General features: G+C 40.5%; 2 protein-coding genes across 2 annotated transcripts in view; one reads left to right on the top strand and one right to left on the bottom strand.

The window, feature by feature from the left end:
• LOC120634152 (complexin) overlaps nucleotides 1–20,024 on the top strand; it is a 358,168-nt gene that overhangs the window by 98,082 nt on the left and 240,062 nt on the right. The window lies entirely within an intron of this gene.
• Nucleotides 2,130–19,870, bottom strand: LOC120634062. The gene is made up of 3 exons (XM_039904458.1): nucleotides 19,686–19,870; nucleotides 18,716–19,579; nucleotides 2,130–2,222 (listed from the first exon to the last, which is right to left on the bottom strand). The coding sequence occupies exons 1-3, from the start codon at nucleotides 19,722–19,724 to the stop codon at nucleotides 2,130–2,132; spliced, it is 996 nt and encodes a 331-aa protein (XP_039760392.1). The 5' UTR covers nucleotides 19,725–19,870.

Raw genomic sequence — 20,024 nt, forward strand, 5'->3', positions numbered from 1 at the left:
TCCGCCATTGCTACAACCTTTTCAATTGCGCCAAGTGTGGACTTTCCTTTCCTAAATCCGAATTGTGTATCCGCTAAGTTGCAATGATTTTGTAGCAATTCTTCTATCCTGCCTAATAAGATTGCTTCTAGCAGTTTACCATAGCAATCTAGTAGGGAGAGTGGTCTATAACCAGCGGGATCATCAGCTTTTTTGTTAGGTTTTCGGAGCAATACTAGCTTTGCTGTTTTCCAAATGGCTGGGAAAATACCTGATTTAATCACCCCAGTCATAACGTTTTTAATCTTTTCAGGTATAATACTTGTGGCCAATTTTACTATTTCGGGTGGTATATGGTCCGGGCCTGGTGCCTTTTTTAGTTTAATTCGATCTCGTACTTTTTTAAGTTCATCGTCTGTGACTTCCGGAACTGCCTGCACTGGGACTACTATTCGCGTAAACTTTTCGTGCTTAGGAAAAAGTACACCAACAACTTCATCGATTTTATTCATACTAATTTGAACGGCAGGATTTCCTTTCAGCTTTTTTGTGACAATCTTATATCCAAGACCCCAGACGTCTTGGTCGACCTCTTCACAGACAGCCTCCCAGCTTTTGTTCTTAGATTTTATAATCAACCTTTGCAATAAAAGCTTTGTCTCCTTGTATTGATCATTATATAAGGCAGACTGATCATGATGGTTTTTCTACGTATTCGTACGTATTCGTACTAACGAATTTGTACGCGGATTGTGGAACTTACTGCCATCGTTAAATTAGCATTATTTTGATATTGTAAGCGTTTTCGTAAAGAATTATTATCATTTCATAATTTTTTTAAGTTATATTATAATGTTAAGATTATGTAAAAAAAAAAAAAGCTACACTATCGCATTAGGTTTAAGTATTCTGTAATGATAGTGTTAGAATAAGAATATAAATAAATGAATAAATAAATATTATAATTATATTTTTTTTTATGCATTAAATATTGGTACAAGACTGATATAAAAAGGCATACACTAAATTCGGCATCGGCGGTAGGAGAGCCGCAGCTTAGTGGTAAAACGATCAGGCAGCGACTGCCAGAGAGTTGCAGGTTCAAATCTTATCGGGTCCAAACTTTTTTATGCATTTTAAAATGTATAGAATTATAATCCTTATTGTTAGGACATCAAGTTGTGTCACATTGCTTTATGCGGTGGAAGTACGCTCTCAGCTACCTTCTCAAAAGCAATTCCCTCTGCGCTGCTAAAAAAATATCTAATCCAAGCTTTTTTAAACGGTATCAATGAATGGCGTGATTTATTGCATTCAGGGTTTTTTCTATTTGTCACGGTGACATTTATTTATTGTCGCCGCCACGTCGCCAGGTCGCCTGGCTCGGGAGCGGAGTCACGCACGCAGATTTCTCCTATCGCAACAGAAAACAGTTTGGGAGATCGTGCCTTTTTAGCTACCGTTTGTTTTTTATTGGGTTTATAACGAAAGCAATTTAGACTTATTTCATCTTAGGTACTGACAGATATCTTATTAATTTTGGCCGTTAAAAGTCAAAGTCGTTTGGTTCCCGCAGCTGGAAAATGTTTGTGTGATGAACATGAAACCTGGTCACTGACAAACGTGAGTGGCCGGGTAAGTATTTATGTATACTATATTTATGAAGATTCTGCCCGCGACTTTAGAATTGGGTCTAAAGTTTCTTTCGTTAATAATTTTTAATGTAACCACGGAAACTATTTGAGAGTTCGGTATAGAAAGTACATATCATATAGACAGGCATACCAAATTTCAAAGCGGTCTGCCCGCGGCTTAGCTCGTAATCAATATTAAATTTTCAGTCTTATCGGGATAAAAGAGAAAGTATGTTCTTTTCCATGTCTAATGCTACATGTATGCTAAATTTCGGCCAAATCCGTTCAGCCGTTTTAGCGTGATTGAGTAACAAACATCCACACTTTACATTTATAATAATAGTAGGACAGAAGTCAGCTATCTTTGTACCCATAACACAAGCTACGCTTACTTTGGGACTAGATGGCGATGTGTGTGTTGTCGTAGTATATTTATTTATTTATATATTTAATATTGTAACTATTTTGGAGCAATAGGGCACGATCCCGCCAGTAGCAATTTAAAAAATAATATTTTTATCCGGGGCTTTTTAACGTCATAGTGATTCGAGGACTAGAATCACTGTCCTCCCATCTGCCCATTGCTAAATTATGTCCCCTCCTGTATACCTTAGAATAGACAATTACACAATATGTCTATGTCCATGTCTATCCTGGGATATCTCATTAACTTTAGTTATTAATGGCATTACATTATAACCTAACTGATAACGTAATGCATTTTGTCACTCCACCTGTTACTTTATGTTTTCCTTCACCAACTGTAGTTAATAGCCCGTTACAATAAGAATGTAGAAATAAAGACGTCATCGTCTAGAAAAGTTTGACAGATTCCTTGAACAATTTATATAAAATTCTAGATTTTTAAAATGCTTTCAGTGCTTTTACTTGGTAGCTTTGAAATAAATTTTTATTGAAATTCCGGAAAGTTCGTGTAAAAACCGGGACACTTTTCCGGGTCCTTTGTAAATTTAATAGCGAACAGTCGGGTTATTGGACGCCCGCGGGATCGGGATAAAGCGGGAAAACTTGCCTCGATCGAATTCGTTACTCGAATTTAGCTTTGTTCTGTACGTGCATATACGGCGTAAACTTAAATATGAAACTTTATATTAATACTTTTTATAGTTTATACTTTACTAGCTGTTACCTGCGTTCTTCCTCCGGGTTTATTACGGTGTTTTACAACTCCCGTGTGAACCGTTTGCTTTCCTGGGACAAAACTTCCTGGCGGGTTTGATTCCGGGGGCAGTGGCAATTTGGGAATTTATGATTTCAACATTTTCTCTTGTCTGGTCGGCTTTGGCCGTGGCTAGTTACCACCCTTTGTAAATAAAATTAATAAGAATAAATCATGTACCAAACTACTACAGTTCGTGTCTACCAACTGCAAAGATTAAACAGTACAAGTGTGTCAACACTTTTACAACTAAATAGAGATGCCATATTCAAAAATACCACAGAGTAACATAGACAGAATTTTTAAAAATTATATAATAATATTCCAATATTCAATTACGTTGGTAAGTATACTTTCTTATAGTCACCCTACCGACAAAAGCGTACCGCTAAGCGATTTAGTGTTCCGGTGCGTTGTCGCGTAGAAACCTATTAGGGGTGTGACTACCATACTGACTAACAGGTTAGCCCGCTACCATCTTAGACTGTATCATCACTTACCACCAGGTGAGATTCCAGACAAGGACTAACTTGTAGTGGTGTTGATTTTACACTCCTTCCGTTAAACTTAATGCCAAAAATCAAGTTTAATAGTTGTTTTGTTTGTTTAGAAACAAAAATAACCTATGTCATCATCATCATCTTATCAACCCATTACCGGCCCACTACAGGGCACGTGGCTTCTCCCACAGTACGAAGAGATTAAGATCGCCACACTGGCCCAGTGTGGATTGGTGGACTGAACACATATATCTCTGAGTCCATTATAAGGACCTGCATGCCTGAGATTCCTTCATAATGTTCTCAAAAATGTGTAACTTTCGAGAACATTATGGAGGACTCTCAGGTATACAGGTTCGCTCACTATGTATTCCTTCACCGTTGAAGCAAGTGATATTTGAATTACTTACAACGCATATAACTTAAAAAAGTTAGAGGTGCGTTGGGTTTCGAATGTCCCCCCGAATGTGAAGTGAAGCACTCACTGGGCTCATCAGCGCTTCGTAACCGCTGCCATAACTTGTATACTATAATAAAAATAAATTAAGTCTATAAAGTCATTGAAACCGACGCAGCGAGGTATTGTGCCTAAAATGCTGTCAATATTGGCCTTTTGAATTACCAAACTAATTTTTCGGCAAGGTAACTGCCAGTTCTAGAATCACCGGTAGAATCTTTAACTCTTTTTGCCATTTTTTTAAAAAGAGTTCAAGCCCCTGTCCCCACGGCCCCATAGTCTTTATTCCAAAAGGCACTTCTAAAATTAAAAACCCACGTAACTCCAAACACGAATCGCAATGGCTCTTGCCGATATGGATGCAATAATGTAGTAATAACTACTAGACTATAACTACTTTATATCGGCAGTCGTATTTTTAATTTTCTGTATTTTGAATGCTCTACGATTCCTTTGTTAGAAACCTGATTAGATTTTTTGATAAAGCCGTCGTAGGGTAGCTATAGGATAAAAATGATAGCTGCGTATACCCAATATCTGTTATTGCTAGAATTTTTGCGCGGCCAAAGTTTCCTTTTTTTTGTCAACGTGCAGCACATATCTCACGTGAAGTTTTGCTCTGTTTTGGCAACGGTCCGCGCTGGCTTCAATGAGCGTCGTAATTAGCGGGCCCACGTGACCGGAAAGCGTATCAGTAACTTAGTTACGGAGGTATGGACTGGAATATACGAACAAGTCTTGTATACTGAAGCCCTTTCTCGTATGAGGGCGGAGGTCGGGGTCCAAAAGTGGGATAATATTTTATGCTATTTTGTATGTAATATTCATCATCATCATCATCACATCAACCGATAGACGTCCACTGCTGGACATAGGTCTTTTGTAGGGAGTTCCAAGTTCCACGATTCTGAGCCGCTTGGATCCAACGGCTACCTGCGACGCGCTTAATGTCGTCTGTCCACCTCGTTGGGGGTCGACCAACGCTGCGCTTACCAGTACGGGGCTGCCATTCCAGCACCTTGGGACCCCAACGTCCATCCTTTCTCCGAACTATGTGCCCGGCCCATTGCCACTTAAGCTTCGCGACTCGTTGAGCTATGTCGGTAACTTTGGTTCTTCTACGAATCTCCACATTTCTGATTCGATCGCGTAGAGATACTCCGAGCATAGCTCTCTCCATCGCCTGCTGAGTGACTCTAAGCCTTCTTATGAGGCCCACAGTTAACGACCATGTTTCAGAGCCATAGGTCATCACTGGCAACACGCACTGTTCGAAGACTTTCGTCTTCAGGCACTGAGGGATTTTTGACGAAAAGATGGCACGAAGTTTCCCGAACGCTGCCCATCCGAGTTGGATTCGGCGGTTCACCTCCTTCTCGAAATTGGACCTACCTAACTGAATCGTGTGTCCTAGGTATACGTATTCGTCAACAATTTCGAGTGCAGTGTTCTCAACGATTACTGGTTGAAGCGGAACATGAGCATTAGACATAATCTTCGTCTTGCTCATGTTCATTCGTAGGCCAACCTGTTGAGAAGCTCTGCTGAGGCCATTGAGCATCGTATTTAGGTCTCCCAGAGTCTCTGCCATTATGACTACATCGTCGGCAAACCGAAGTTGAGTGATGTACTCGCCGTTAATGTTGATGCCAAGTCCGTTCCAATCCAGAAGCTTAAAGACGTCCTCCAACGCAGCGGTAAATAGTTTCGGGGAGATAACATCTCCCTGTCGCACGCCCCGCTGCAATTGGATTGGTCTCGTAGTCTGATCCTGTATACGAACTGACATAGTGGCGTTTTTGTACAAACACTGCAACACTTGGATATACCGGTAGTCAATTCGGCATCTCTGCAGTGACCTAAACACAGCCCAAGTTTCCACCGAATCAAAGTCTTTTTCATAGTCCACAAACGCTAAGCAAAGTGGCCGGTTATACTCTTCAGTCTTCTGTATAACCTGCCGCAGCGTATGAATGTGGTCTATGGTACTAAAGCCCTTACGGAAACCGGCTTGTTCGGGAGGCTGGAAGTCATCAAACCTACGAGCGAGACGATTCGTAATGACTCTCGAAAACAGCTTGTAGACATGACTCAGCAGCGAGATGGGTCTATAATTCTTCAACAAGGTATTATCACCTTTTTTGAAGAACAGAACCACCACACTCCTGTGCCATGCCTCTGGCGTTGTGCCTTGGTGAATAACGGAATCAAACAATCGCTGAAGGACTTTCAGTATCGGTTTTCCACCTGCCTTCAGGAGTTCTGCCGTTATTCCGTCATCACCCGGCGCTTCGCCATTTTTAATCTGCTTGAGAGCCACACTAATCTCGTATAGGCTGACGTCTGGGATATCTTCGGTATAGTATCGAGTTAATTTGGCTCTTAGATCCTTAGCCAAATCTTCAACAGGCGTCTGTACTGTGGTGTACAACTGTCCATAAAAGTTCTCAACCTCACCCAAGATCTCAGGTTTGGAAGAGACAAGACTACCATTATTGGTCTTCAGTCGCATCAACTGGCTCTGACCGATAGACAGATCTCTAGCGAACACATTAGAGCCTCTGTTTTGCTCGATGGCATTTTTAATACGCTCTGTATTGAAGTGCCGCATATCACGAGTCTGTGATTTAGAGATCTGCCTATTAATCCGCCGGTAAGCGGACGCGTCTGCTATAGACTGTAGTCTCATCTCTTGCCTCTCCGTCATAAGCTTGAGTGTATTGGTTGAGAACCTATTGGCCTTGTTTCTTCGGTGGGTCTTGTAGAATTTGGACCCGACTGTTTGGACAGTTTCCACCAGCCTGTTGTTCAAATCGTCCACAGTGTCGCAATCTGCTAGGCAACCGAACCGGTTCTGTAGTTCTAGTTGAAAGCTCTCGGGGTTTTGAATATGGGCACGAGTAGGCCGGAGTGTAGACTTCACCAGCCTGACTCTTTCAAGTTGAACGTTTATACTCAATGTGCCTCTTACCATACGGTGATCACTTCCGGTTTTAACCCTGTTGATCACAGAGACATCATTGAATACATGCCGTTTGGTCGACATGATGAAGTCGATCTCGTTTCTCGTGGAACCATCGGGGCTTATCCAGGTCCATTTCCTGTGTGGCCGCTTCTTGAAGAAGGAGTTCATCATATAGAGGCCCTCCTTCTCCATGAAGTCAGCCAACATTTGACCCCTGTGGTTCCGTTGCCCATACCCAAATTGCCCCACACTCAACTCTGAACTAGTTCGCTCGCCAAGCTTCGCGTTGAAATCCCCCATCACAATATTGTAGTAGGTGTTCGAGGCATGTATGGCTTTTGAAATGTCCTCATACAAAACCTCTACATCCTCGTCTGGGTGTGCCGAAGTCGGCGCGTATACCTGTATGACCTTCAACGAATACCGTTTGGTAATTCTGAGTATAAGGTATGCTACCCTGCTCGACACACTTTCGACTTTTACAACATTGTTGACGAGAGACTTGTGGACGATAAACCCGACACCACCCTGTGACTGTTGGTCACCCTCCCGGTAGTAAAACAAGTTGCCGGATTCCAAGATTATCGAGTCCTCCCCCTCTCGCCGGACTTCAGACAATCCTATAATATCCCAGCGCAACTTGCTCACCACTTCTTCCAGCTCAACCACCTTTCCATCGGTCCTCAACGTGCGTGTGTTGTATGTTGCCAGGTCAAGTAGTCGGGGTTGGCAGCGGAATCTCTGCCGGAGATTCTTAACACCCCTTGCCCCGCCGTTACCATAACCGCTGCCAGAGCCAGGAATAGCGGGGCCGCCGGGAACTAGGGGCTGTGGTTTTTTTCTCCTTCCCATTAAAGATATGCCCGATAATGACCACGCTGGGCAGGCGGGTTGGTCATCGCAGGGCTAGACTGATCGCCCCGGCGTCGCTGCTGCCCGACACCGGTCTGTGCCATTTGTTCAGCCTAGCCAATTCGAAGTGGTTATACCGCCACTTGTCGGTCGCCAGAGCCTCGTCGGTTAAACGACAGGGTGCACCACGTGCAGGTGAGGTTGGCAATTTGGGAGGCTGACTGGTACTAGCCACGCCCACTTACACCCCGTAATGTAATATTACTATCATTAAAATCAGGTACCTCAGCAAAAAATTGGAGTGATGAAGTAACTCACTCACTCACGAATCCCTGCGTTGGCTCACAAGAGTCTCCATTCCTATTCTATGAAGAAAAATTAAGTCAAGAAAAATCCTATTATAGTATAAAGGATTACGTAAACGATAAAAAAGCTTGGGTGTGAACTATTGTTCTAACCAGGTTGCTTCTTAAATATTTATAATTAAAGTTATAATGTTTGTTTTTCTTTACAGGTACATTCAACTATTCGTTCAATACATTAGGCTATCAGGTAATCAGTCTAAAGTAAGAAACATTATAACCAATAATAAAAGCTAGCGTCATTTGCATTTGTGAATATTTATACATTATACGGCAATTATCGTTTTTAATTATTGTAATAACGTTCTTGTTTTATATACTAGCGGGTCATAAAGAAGTTCTGTAACCTGGGGTTTGTTGACAAATACATATACACAAGAATTCTATAAATTAAGACTGGATGCCGAGTTTGAATCCCAGCACGCGCCTCTAAATTTTCTAAGTTCACGCAGTCACGTCCGAGTATCACTTGCTTCAACGGGGAAGAAATCATCGTGAGGAAACCTGCATGCCAGAGTCGTCCATAATGTTCTCAAAAGTGTGTGGAGTCCACCAATCCGCACTGGGCCAGCGTGGTGGACTACGAGCTAAATCCTTCTCATTGGACGGCCGACTGGCGCAGTTGGCAGCGACCATGTTTTCTGAGTCCAAGGCCGTGGGCTCGATTCCCACAACTGGAAAATGTTTGTGTGATGAACATGAATGTTATTCAGTGTCGGGTGTTTATATGTATATAATAAGTATTTATGTATATTATTCATGAAAAGATTCATCAGTTATCTTAGTACCCATAACACAAGCTACGCTTACTTTGGGGCTAGATGGCGATGTGTGTATTGTCGTAGTATATTTATTATTTAGAATATTATTGTACGAGGAGACCCGTAAGCTGTAGTAGTAAAATTTAATAAGTGCCCGTTAGCATGTTTTGTTCCGGTACTGAAGTATCACAGAAATTGTTGACTGAAATATGAACAATTGCGAGGTCGTGATGTGAAGGATCATCTACAACACCAGGGGCTTGAAAGCGATTTACTTATACCTTGATAACTTCAAATTATAGGTTTCAATGAAAACCGTTGAGCTGGAAACTTGTATGATAAAACTAGCTGTTATTACCGTTTTTAATATCTTAAAAAGAACTAGGACCTAATTGCAGCGCCACCTACTGGGTCTAGTTTTATTTCCAAACTATATGGACTATAGGGACCCACTCAAACATATAACTTCGTATGAGTAGAATTTAATAACACTATCTAGCAATAATATAGAGATATAAGTGGGGTGTAAGGGGGAGGCTAGTACCAGTCAGCCTCCCAAAAATGCCAACCTCACCTGCACGTGGTGCACCCTGCCGTCTAACCGACGAGGCTCTGGCGACCGACAAGTGGCGGTATAACTACTTCAAATTGGCTAGACTGAATAAATGGCACAGACCGGTGCCGGGCAGCAGCGACGCCGGTGCGATCAGTCTAGCCCTGCGATGACCAACCCGCCTGCCCAGCGTGGTCATTACCGGGCAAATCTTTGTATGAATGGAGAAAAGAAAGCCACAGCCCCTAGTCCCCGGCAGCCCCGCTATTCCTGGCTCTGGCAGCGGTTATGGTAACGGCGGGGCAAGGGGTGTCAAGAATCTCCGGAAGAGATTCCGCTGCCAAACCCGACGACTGGACCTGGCAACGTATAACGCACGCACGTTGAGGACGAGAAGTTAGTCGAGCTGGAAGAAGCAGTGTGCAAGTTGCGCTGGAGTATCATGGGTTTATCTGAAGTCCGTAGAGAGGGGGAGGACACGATAATCCTAAAATCCGGCAACTTGTTCTACTACCGGGAGGGCGAACAACAGTCCCAAGGTGGTGTCGGATTCATCGTCCACAAATCCCTTGTCAACAACATGGTTCGAGTCGAAAGCGTGTCGAGCAGGGTAGCGTACCTTGTACTCAGAATAACCAAACGGTATTCCCTGAAGGTTATACAGGTCTACGCACCCACAACTGCGCACTCCGACGAGGAAGTAGAGGCATTGTATGAGGATATTTCGAAAGCCATACATGCCTCGAAAACCTACTACAGTGTTGTGATGGGGGATTTCAACGCGAGGCTGGGCAAGCGAAGCGGTGCAGAGCTGAGAGTGGGGCAATTTGGATATGGGCAACGGAACGAACGGGGCCAAATGCTGGCCGACTTTATGGAGAAGGAGGGCCTCTTTATGATGAACTCCTTCTTCGAAAAGCGGCCGCACAGGAAATGGACCTGGCTGAGCCCCGATGGTTCGACGAGAAATGAGATCGACTTTATCATGTCGACCAAACGGCATATATTCAATGATGTCTCTGTGATCAACAGGATGAAAACCGGGAGCGATCACCGCATGGTAAGAGGCACATTGAATATAAATGTAAAGCTGGAAAGGGTCAGACTGGTAAAGTCTACGCTCCGGCCTACTCGTGCTCATATCCAAAACCCCGAGAGCTTTCAACTGGAGCTGCAAAACCGGTTTGATTGCCTGGACTGCGATTCTGTGGACGATCTTAACAACAGGCTTGTGCAAACTGTCCATACGGTTGGGTCCAAGTTCTTTAGGACCCACCGTAAACATAGAACCAAAAAGTTCTCAGCCCATACACTCGGGCTTATGGAGAAGAGACAAGAAATGAGACTACAGTCTTCAAAAGATGCGTCTGAATATCGGCGTATTAATAGACAGATCTCGAAGTTGCAGACGAAAGACTTGCGACACTTTAACACTGAGAAAATTAAAGTCGCCATTGAGCGCAACAAAGGCTCGAAAGTGTTCGCAAGAGATCTGTCTATCGGACAGAGCCTGTTGACTCGCCTGAAGACTGGCAATGGTAGTCTAATTTCTTCTAAACCAGAGATCCTGAGTGAGGTTGAGAAATTCTATGGACAGTTATACACCTCCACACAAAAGCCTGTTGAAAGTTTGGCTAAAGACCCTAGAGCCAAATTGACCCGACACTTCACTGAAGATATCCCGGACGTCAGCCTTTACGAGATTAGTATGGCTCTCAAACAACTTAAGAACAACAAGGCACCGGGTGATGACGGAATCACAGCAGAACTCCTGAAAGCGGGTGGAAAACCGATACTTAAAGTCCTTCAGCGGTTGTTCAATTCCGTCATTCATCAAGGCACAACGCCAGAGGCATGGCACAGGAGCGTGGTTGTTCTGTTCTTCAAAAAAGGTGATAATACCTTGCTGAAGAACTACAGACCTATCTCGCTGTTGAGCCATGTCTACAAGTTGTTCTCAAGAGTCATTACGAATCGTCTCGCGAATAGGTTCGACGACTTCCAGCCTCCTGAACAAGCCGGTTTCCGAAAGGGCTTCAGTACCATAGACCACATACATACGCTGCGGCAGGTTATACAGAAGACTCAAGAGTATAACCGGCCACTTTGCTTAGCGTTTGTGGACTATGAGAAAGCCTTTGATTCGGTGGAAACCTGGGCTGTGTTAAGGTCACTGCAGAGATGCCGAATTGACTACCGGTACATCGAAGTTTTGAAGTGTTTGTACAAAAACGCCACTATGTCAGTCCGTATACAGGATCAGACTACGAAACCGATCCTACTGCAGCGAGTTGTGCGACAGGGAGATGTTATCTCCCCGAAGCTGTTTACCGCTGCGTTGGAGGACGTTTTTAAGCTTCTGGATTGGAACGGGCTTGGCATCAACATTAACGGCGAGTACATCACTCAACTTCGGTTTGCCGACGATGTAGTCATAATGGCAGAGACTCTGGAAGACCTTAATGCGATGCTCAATGACCTCAGCAGAGTTTCTCAACAGGTGGGCCTTCGTATGAACATGAGCAAGACGAAAATTATGTCTAACGCTCATGTTCCGCTCCACCCAATAATTGTTGGGAGCTCTGCACTCGAAATTGTAGACGAGTATATATACCTAGGACACACGATCCAGTTAGGTAGGTCCAATTTCGAGAAAGAGGTAAACCGCCGAATCCAACTCGGATGGGCAGCGTTCGGGAAACTTCGTGACATCTTCTCGTCCAAAATCCCTCAGTGCCTGAAGACTAAAGTCTTCGAACAGTGCGTGTTGCCAGTGATGACTTACGGATCAGAGACATGGTCGCTAACTATGGGCCTCATAAGAAGGCTCAGAGTCACTCAGCGGGCGATAGAGAGAGCTATGTTAGGAGTGTCTCTACGTGATCAAATCAGAAATGAGGAGATCCGTAGAAGAACTAGAGTTACCGACATAGCTCAGCGAGTTGCGAAGCTGAAGTGGCAATGGGCGGGGCACATAGTCCGGAGAACCGATGGTCGTTGGGGTCTTAAGGTGCTGGAATGGCGACCCCGCACCGGTAAACGCAGCGTAGGTCGGCCCCAAACGAGGTGGACAGATGACATCAGGCGAGTAGCTGGGAGCCGTTGGAGGCAAGCGGCCCAGGACCGTGCATTGTGGAACTCCCTACAAAAGACCTATGTCCAGCAGTGGACGTCAATTGGTTGAGATGATGATGATGATGATTCAAGCCTCGGTTCACAATGGAAAATAAAATATTTTAGTTTTTTATTAATAAAAAATATCAACATTAACGCGAGCATCTTTGAATTTTAATTTAAAGAACTTTTTCTCTCGGCATTAAAATTTTCATGTTTGCGGTGCTGGGAATTTTCGTCATGTTCCAAGACTTATAAAGCGGTGCGATTTATTCAAGAAATTTTGTTTGAAGAAAGTTTTCTCAGCCTTTGAATATGAAGTGGTTCTAGTTATAGGTTTTAGCGTGGATGTTAATAAGGTTTTTTTTTACTTTTTGCGAGTTTTTACGCCGCAGGTATAAGTTAGCAATGATATCCTCTGTGACTTAGTGGGCTATAAATAGAAAGTTCCAAAATCATATTTTTTTTCTGGTTGGCTCCGGTGGGAGGCGTTGACTGTGTGCTAGTTAGTCTATCGACAAAGACGTGCCGCCAAGCTACTGAGCCTTCCGGTACGAAGCGAAACAGAAACCCATTAGGGATCAAGATTTTATACAACTGTTACCACAGGTTAGCCCGCTACTATTTAAGGCTGTATCACCACTTACGTGGTGTTCAAGCGGGACAGCTTTGATGTTAGGGTGGTAACTCAACACAACAATGTTCTATATTAGGACCTTTTCTATTCTTTACCTTCCTTACCTTGCTAAGAACAATCAAGGGATAGTATTGTTTGCCGATGATACATCACTCATGTTGAAAATTATTAGACGTGAATTAGGCGATCTGAACATCTCTCGCTAAAGTAGTACAATAAGTTTGAAGCTAATTAATACACTAGACTGTAACACTTTATAATTGTAAACAATTTTACAGTAAATTACCGGTTGATAATAAAAAAGTTCAAAGTTTATATTAAGCGAAAGCTTATAGACAAGTCCTATAGTACAAAGAATTACGTGAAAGATAAAAATGTTGGGTGTGAACAATTGTTCTAACCAGGTTGCTTCTTAAATATTTTCGAATGGGAATGTGAGCTGGTGATAACAAAAAGAACACCCGTCTAAGTTTGTTGTGGGCTTCTTAATGTGTCTTAAGTTTACAAATGTAGCTATCGCCATCACTACTCTCTACTATGTACACATTTTGTATGTAATCCACGCATCAAAAGTCATCTATGTGCCTATTTGAATTAAAAATATTTGACTAGACTTGATACAACACAAACTACTTACTTTGGGGCTTCATGGCGATTTGTATTGTCGTAGAATATCTATTTACTTATTTAACTAGCCAAGGCCGTCTGGTTGTCGCCATATTAAATTTTGATTACTGTTGTCTCCCATAGAATACGCAAATATATTGATAAAAGAATCATCAAAATCAGCCCAAGCGTTCGGTCTCCTTTTAGAGCGCTATATAGAAACAAACATGCATACAGTCTGTTAAACACATTTTCTTCTCTTTACCCTTTCGAATTCGTCTCAGAGTCAAGCCACTACCCATGATGGCACCTCTGACTTCAACATTAAGATTGAAACATATGTACCTACACAAAATTAAGTACATTAGACGGAAGCTTTTATAGTACTATGCAACGCAGCGTCTTTAAGTCCGCCATGAAATATATGTCTTTACGCGGTTTAGCGTGAACAGCAGTCGTAAACTTACAAAGTGTTCTATTGCACGATAAAATGGTACATTCTAGGTGAATATTTTAAGAAAAATTTGAATAAAGCTTCATAGCATCGTGTTTTAGTTTGAAACATTCTAAACTCGAATAAGGCAGTTTTAGTAGGTTGATTAAGTCCATGTAAACGACAAATGTATCAGCTAATTAGAGCCTACAAAAGAATATGCCCAAATAGTTAAGCAGGTCTACAAATAACCGTCACGTAACGTCGGAATAGTTTATCAGCGTTTTATCAAACTTTAACTAATAGCGCTAAACTGCTGAGTAGCGCTAATACATTTGAGGTTTACATAGATTTATTCTACTTATTAAAACAACCGTATTCGATTTCAGAAATGCAGGAATGGCCCTTAAAGCTTAAGTTACTATTAAAATTGTCGCACGCCAAAGTTTTGTATTAGTAAAATGAACTTTTCCTACTCATAGAAGTACAGAAATGTTGCACGAATGACTTCAATACTACAAGGAAACAATTCAATTAAGTTTTTCATTTCGTTTTCCGTTGTATTTCCCCAAAGGCGGTCCCGGCCCGGTCTCGTGACCCGGTGACAGCGTGCCCCGGGCAATAGAGTGCCCGTAATACCACTAGTGCCGAGTTTTTCCTAATGGCACCCCGGTAGTTCAGTTTTACATAAATGCGGCTTTACGCCACTCGTGTTACCTACCTACCTTGTGTTTATTAATAATACAAAGTGACGGATTAAGTAATTATTTATAAACTAAACTCAATTACAAACTATTTGGCTAAATTAAATCCATAAAAATATTAAAAATGAAATTGCATAATGAAAACATCAATTTTTTTTTTGTAGGTATATCAATGAATGTCAACCTTTTATTGTCAAGAACCTACGTCATTATCTTCCTATTACCAGCCCAATATAGGGCACGGGTACTTAAGTAATGAGAAGAGTTGAGGCTGTACCATGCTGACCTAATCCGAATTTATAGACTCTACGCGCCGTTAAGAACATGGCGGAGAATTCTCAGGTACTCAGGCACTTCCATCTTTACAGCAGGATATTTAATTGCTTAAATCGCACATAACTCTGAAAAGAGTTACTTGCCAGGGATCCGACTCGGTCATCTCAAAGGGAGGGAAGTAGTGTAACCTCTCTTTTATCACTCCAATTGGTCCTTTAGATTATACTAAATAACATCAAAAATCCGTTCAGCTATTTTCAGCATGAAGAATCCGAATAGCAGGAAAATCCGTACGGTGCAATATATAATTTCTTAAATCTGTATACTCCACACCAAACAGATCTTCGGCAATGTACTTTTTTTTTTTTTTCTAAGCATTTTCCAGCAACAAATTAGCAACAAATTGACCCTTATTTGCTTGATTGATCAGTCGACATTCAGTGATTCCCACGCTATATTAATGTAAAGTTAGCGTTATTGCCGATTTTGTGCGATCGGTTAGAGCAACAAAATTAATTTTTTAGCAACTAATTAGCAACAAAAAGCAACAAATTTCGGTGTTTTTTTTTTTCCATTTCGCTAATTTTACGTCGCCATTTTTTTAGACTTGGAAACTTGTTGTATACTTCCCGGAAACAGCCATATCTCTACCAAATTAGGTTAGGTTTGGTTACTATATTGGACTTGTATCATCATTTCCAGGATGAGATCAATCGCTATCTTGTAGTGGAAACGTCACATTTTGTTTGATATTAATGAAGGTAGAGATTTTTAAAATCTGCTCTCTATTTTTTTTATCGGTCTGTAATCCTTTCCCGCAAATTGCACTCAATATTCTTGGATGGAAATAGTTTCCGGTTCGTCCTTTATTCGGACGCCATTGCCGCGGGGAAATTAAAACGCAAACTGATTTAATTTCTTCCGTTGCAGTTCGAAATACATTTTCTTAATACATTTTATAAATTTCTTTACAAAGAGGGGTTTGCTTTGTGCCGCGGCGTGCAAACGAGCTCATGAATAAGGATCCCGACTGATTGGGCATGTGGTGTGCACTTTATATCATGGGCTCATTGGGCTCATAAAGACAGAAAAGAAAGCCGATAATGTGTTACAGTACACCTAAATATATATACTTTTATATACATTGAATTGAACTTTTTTTGAACCAAGTTCATGTCTTTAAAATAAATAAAAGAGAATAAGAATTGCTGAAAGAAGAGAAAACACAAAGTAATACAAACACGAAAATAGAATATAATAATTTATTTTTCAAATTCAAATTCAAAATTTCTTTTGTTCATGGAGGCCTATTACAGGCACTTATGAAGCGTTCATGCATATTTGTTTACATAATTGTAACGGAATGGTGATAACTTCGTTCGCCAACTTAAATCTAAAGCTACGAGGTTCCAAACGCGCCCTGGTTTAAGAAGAGCCCACAACAAACATAGCCGGGGAATCAGTCTGTGACACAAAACCACAATATATTATCCAGTCAAACACGCAAATAATACAGTCGAGTATATATAACGTAATTTCAATATATTCAGCTCAATACATGACGTTACATTTATAATATAATATTTAAAATACATTTAATTATATAACATTTGCACATCAAGTTTAGGCGCAGCCATTTTTTAAAATTAAATATTATGATGAATTTAAAAAAATAAGTAAGACATTGTATAGTAGGGAAACCGATTTAATTTGGGATGCTCAAAATAAATTTAAATCATTTTCGGAATAAAAGCATTGCTCTATGAACTACTTATTAATATTTGATTCAATGCATTTTCATTATCCAGCCCCAATGAGGTGAACAGATGACATTAAGCGCGTCGTAGATAGCCGCAGGATCCAAGCGGCGCAAACCCTACAAAACACCTGGAATTCCCTACAAAATACCTGTTTTTCATTATCAGTGTTCCTCATCAAATGTAATTGTGTATATATGCATTTATATTTACACAGGCCTCTTTACTACGCGTTGCTAATCTGGCGCAAAATGTCACTATTTGGAAGTCATTGGTGACGCGTACTCATAAGAAATTGCTCAAAACACATGGAAATAAAAGAAAAATCAGTTTAGGAATAGACGCCCACCACTAAAAAAGCGAGACAGTTGACCCGAGTAAGATGATTTAATAAAATAATTAATTTCTGAGCCGGCGGCCCGAAAGCTGTTAATTTCCGATTTACTTCGTACCCCGCCCTTTGTGTAGAGCCACTTCGACAGGAAATTGTAATATTTAAACTTCATACTTTAATAATGTAAATGACTAGCTCTTACTCGCGATTTCATCTATCGACTTCAACTCATAAAGTTGTAATATTATGGCCACGTTAATACCTTATTCAACTCCACGTACCACGTAGATATTGTAGGTACGTATTTTTCACTATCTCCTAAAAATTATGCGTCCAATTAAGGTCACTCTTATTTTAGTATAATTGACTCTTCTCTCTCTCTCTCTTGTTGATAGTAAGGAACATTAGAAATAGAATCAGAGGAGAATTGAGCTATCTTCAATAGTCAGTACAAAAATTATTTAAAATATTGGATAGAAGCAGGTTCATTTATTAAAAGTATTTTAATATATGAAATTTTCGACATGAAACGGGTCATTGTGGCTTATTTACCAGTATTTTTTTAGTATGTAGGTACAAAGTATTTATGTACGACATATTTTTTTTATTCACAAAGTTATCCCATGCAAATAAGTGACGATGCAGTCTGGGATGGTAATGGTAACCAGTATATACTCCTTGTTTGGCAGTTATATAAAACTAATCAGTTTCTATGCTACATTGTAACAGAACGCTAAATCGCTCGGCACGTCTATGTCTCTGTCGGTTAAGTGGTAGCATGATACAGTAGCTCAGATACAGTGATACAAAAAGGTTTTTTGTTCTGGTTTCCGAGCGAGCGAGAGAAATTTACGCCGCGCCATCTTATATACAAAAGTTGTCTTCGCCTAACTCATACATTCTTTTATTTTATATATATATTTATGGTTTATAAAATAATTAAATGTATGTATAGATACATCAACTCAGTTGTGCGCGCGGCCCTATGTGTGGGTAAACCTTGTACATATACAGTGACTTTGTGTGCGTGACAAGAGGTACAGTCGGGTACAAATACAAATACAGTTATTTACGGGTTATATACGGGTTTTTTTTTAAAAAAACAGTTATTTGGTAATTTAATGTTTATTTATTGAACATTATTCTGAATCGCTACTTGAAAAATCAAATGATGAATTTTCGGATTCGCTGCTCTCATCAAGGTTAATTATGAATTCTGACTCCATGTCAAAATGTCTATAGTATTCTTCTTCTTTCTTTTGTACATGTCGACAAGTATTACCCCACATCCCTTCATCAATTTGACTTAAACATTCATTTATGAGTTTCATTATTTCCGTCACATTTTGGTCGACATTACGCGAAGCAATATAATTTTTTAAAATTCCCCACACATTTTCTATGGGGTTTAGTTCAGGATGATATGGTGGCAATCGAAGAACTTTTATGCCATATCGCTGAAGTATGTCATCAATCTTGTAACAGATATAGTTTTCTTTATTTTTTTTAATCAAATCATACAGTTCAATTTTTTTCATATCTTGATTAAAAGCTATATTTTTTTCTGTCAGCCATCTCTGCATTTCTATTTTTTTGGAATTCGAATTTCGCTCTGTCATTTTGAACGTTATGGTATGAGGCATTATCAAGCACAACCACAGAGTTAGGTGGAAGATTCGGTACTAGACGTTCTTTTAGCCACTTTTCATAGTTTTCCGCGTTCATGTTAGAATGGTAATCACCAGAAACACTATTTGCTTTGTATGTCAATAGTGCGTTAGGTACGAAACCTTGTTCTGAACCAGCATGCACAATGATAATTCTTTGTCCTTTCGACAGGTTTCTCTTTAAAGGTGGTCCATCTTTATTACCCCATCCTTTGTTTTGAACATGATTAGTTAAGATATAGCTCTCATCTGTATATACGATACACCGATTTTCTTGACGGTATCTGAGTAAATTTTTTAGGTAGGAAAATCGTAGTTTTTGGATGTCATGCCGCTCTATAATAACACGTCTGTTATCCACAGTTTTTCGCCATTTGTATCCCAACTTTAACAAAGCTGTACGCAGAGTCGAAATACTTCCATCATAGTTAAGTTTATCTTGAAATATTCTTTTCAACTTTAGCAAGGTAGGTAACTCACGATGTTCTAAATGGTAATTTTGAATAGTGGAACGTATAACATCAACGTTAAAGTTGTCTAATTCTAACTTCTTTAAACGTTTTTTACGGTCTTTATGCGGAGATTTAAACTTAGAGTCAGATTCTTTTCCTTCAGCCAATATATTAGTAACTGTTCTCTCTGATACCCCCACTGCCATTGCTGTTCTTTTCCGTACGCTATTTAAATGTTCACTTAGTTTCGATATTAAAATTGGACTTGCACTGCAAACTGGATCACTTACTAGTTCCAATATATCTCTCGCATCTATTTTCAGAAATTCGTATACCTTAGCAATGGTTTCTCGAGTCTAAAACAATAATACGTAAACGTCAACAAGGATATATTTTTTCGTATATAGAATCATAATAAATACCTATTCATTACATCTAAATTTAAAAATAAAAAATATTTACCTGACTCCTTAAACATTTTTTCCGTGAAGAACTAGACATTTTCGTAAACGACTGTACCCGTAAGAAAAAGCGATAGGAACACGTCTTGCTCGAACGACGACTGCCGCGTCACTGCCACACGAATGAAAGTTGTATATTTACAAGCGCACGCACACATAGGGCCGCGCGCACAACTGAGTTGAAGTATCTATACTTATTATTTGATATAAACGATGGAATACCAAAACTCTAACATAAACACACTTTTTTGAAAAGACTTAAAAAAAAAAAACATAAAATTTTATCCGATCAGGATGACCTTAATGGTTCGTCACGCCCCGCGCCAGACGATTTAATTAA

The sequence above is a fragment of the Pararge aegeria genome, chromosome 23 (assembly GCF_905163445.1).
Source record: "Pararge aegeria chromosome 23, ilParAegt1.1, whole genome shotgun sequence".
Lineage (NCBI taxonomy): Eukaryota > Metazoa > Arthropoda > Insecta > Lepidoptera > Nymphalidae > Pararge > Pararge aegeria.

Coding starts and splice junctions, on each gene's coding strand:
- LOC120634062 (XM_039904458.1), bottom strand. CDS start 19,724: ATGTCTAGTTCTTCACGGAAAAAATGTTTAAGGAGTCAG. Junction 19,580..19,685: donor AAAAATGTTTAAGGAGTCAG/GTAAATATTTTT, acceptor TTATTGTTTTAG/ACTCGAGAAACCATTGCTAA. Junction 2,223..18,715: donor ATAACGTTCAAAATGACAGA/GCGAAATTCGAA, acceptor GTCTATTCTAAG/GTATACAGGAGGGGACATAA.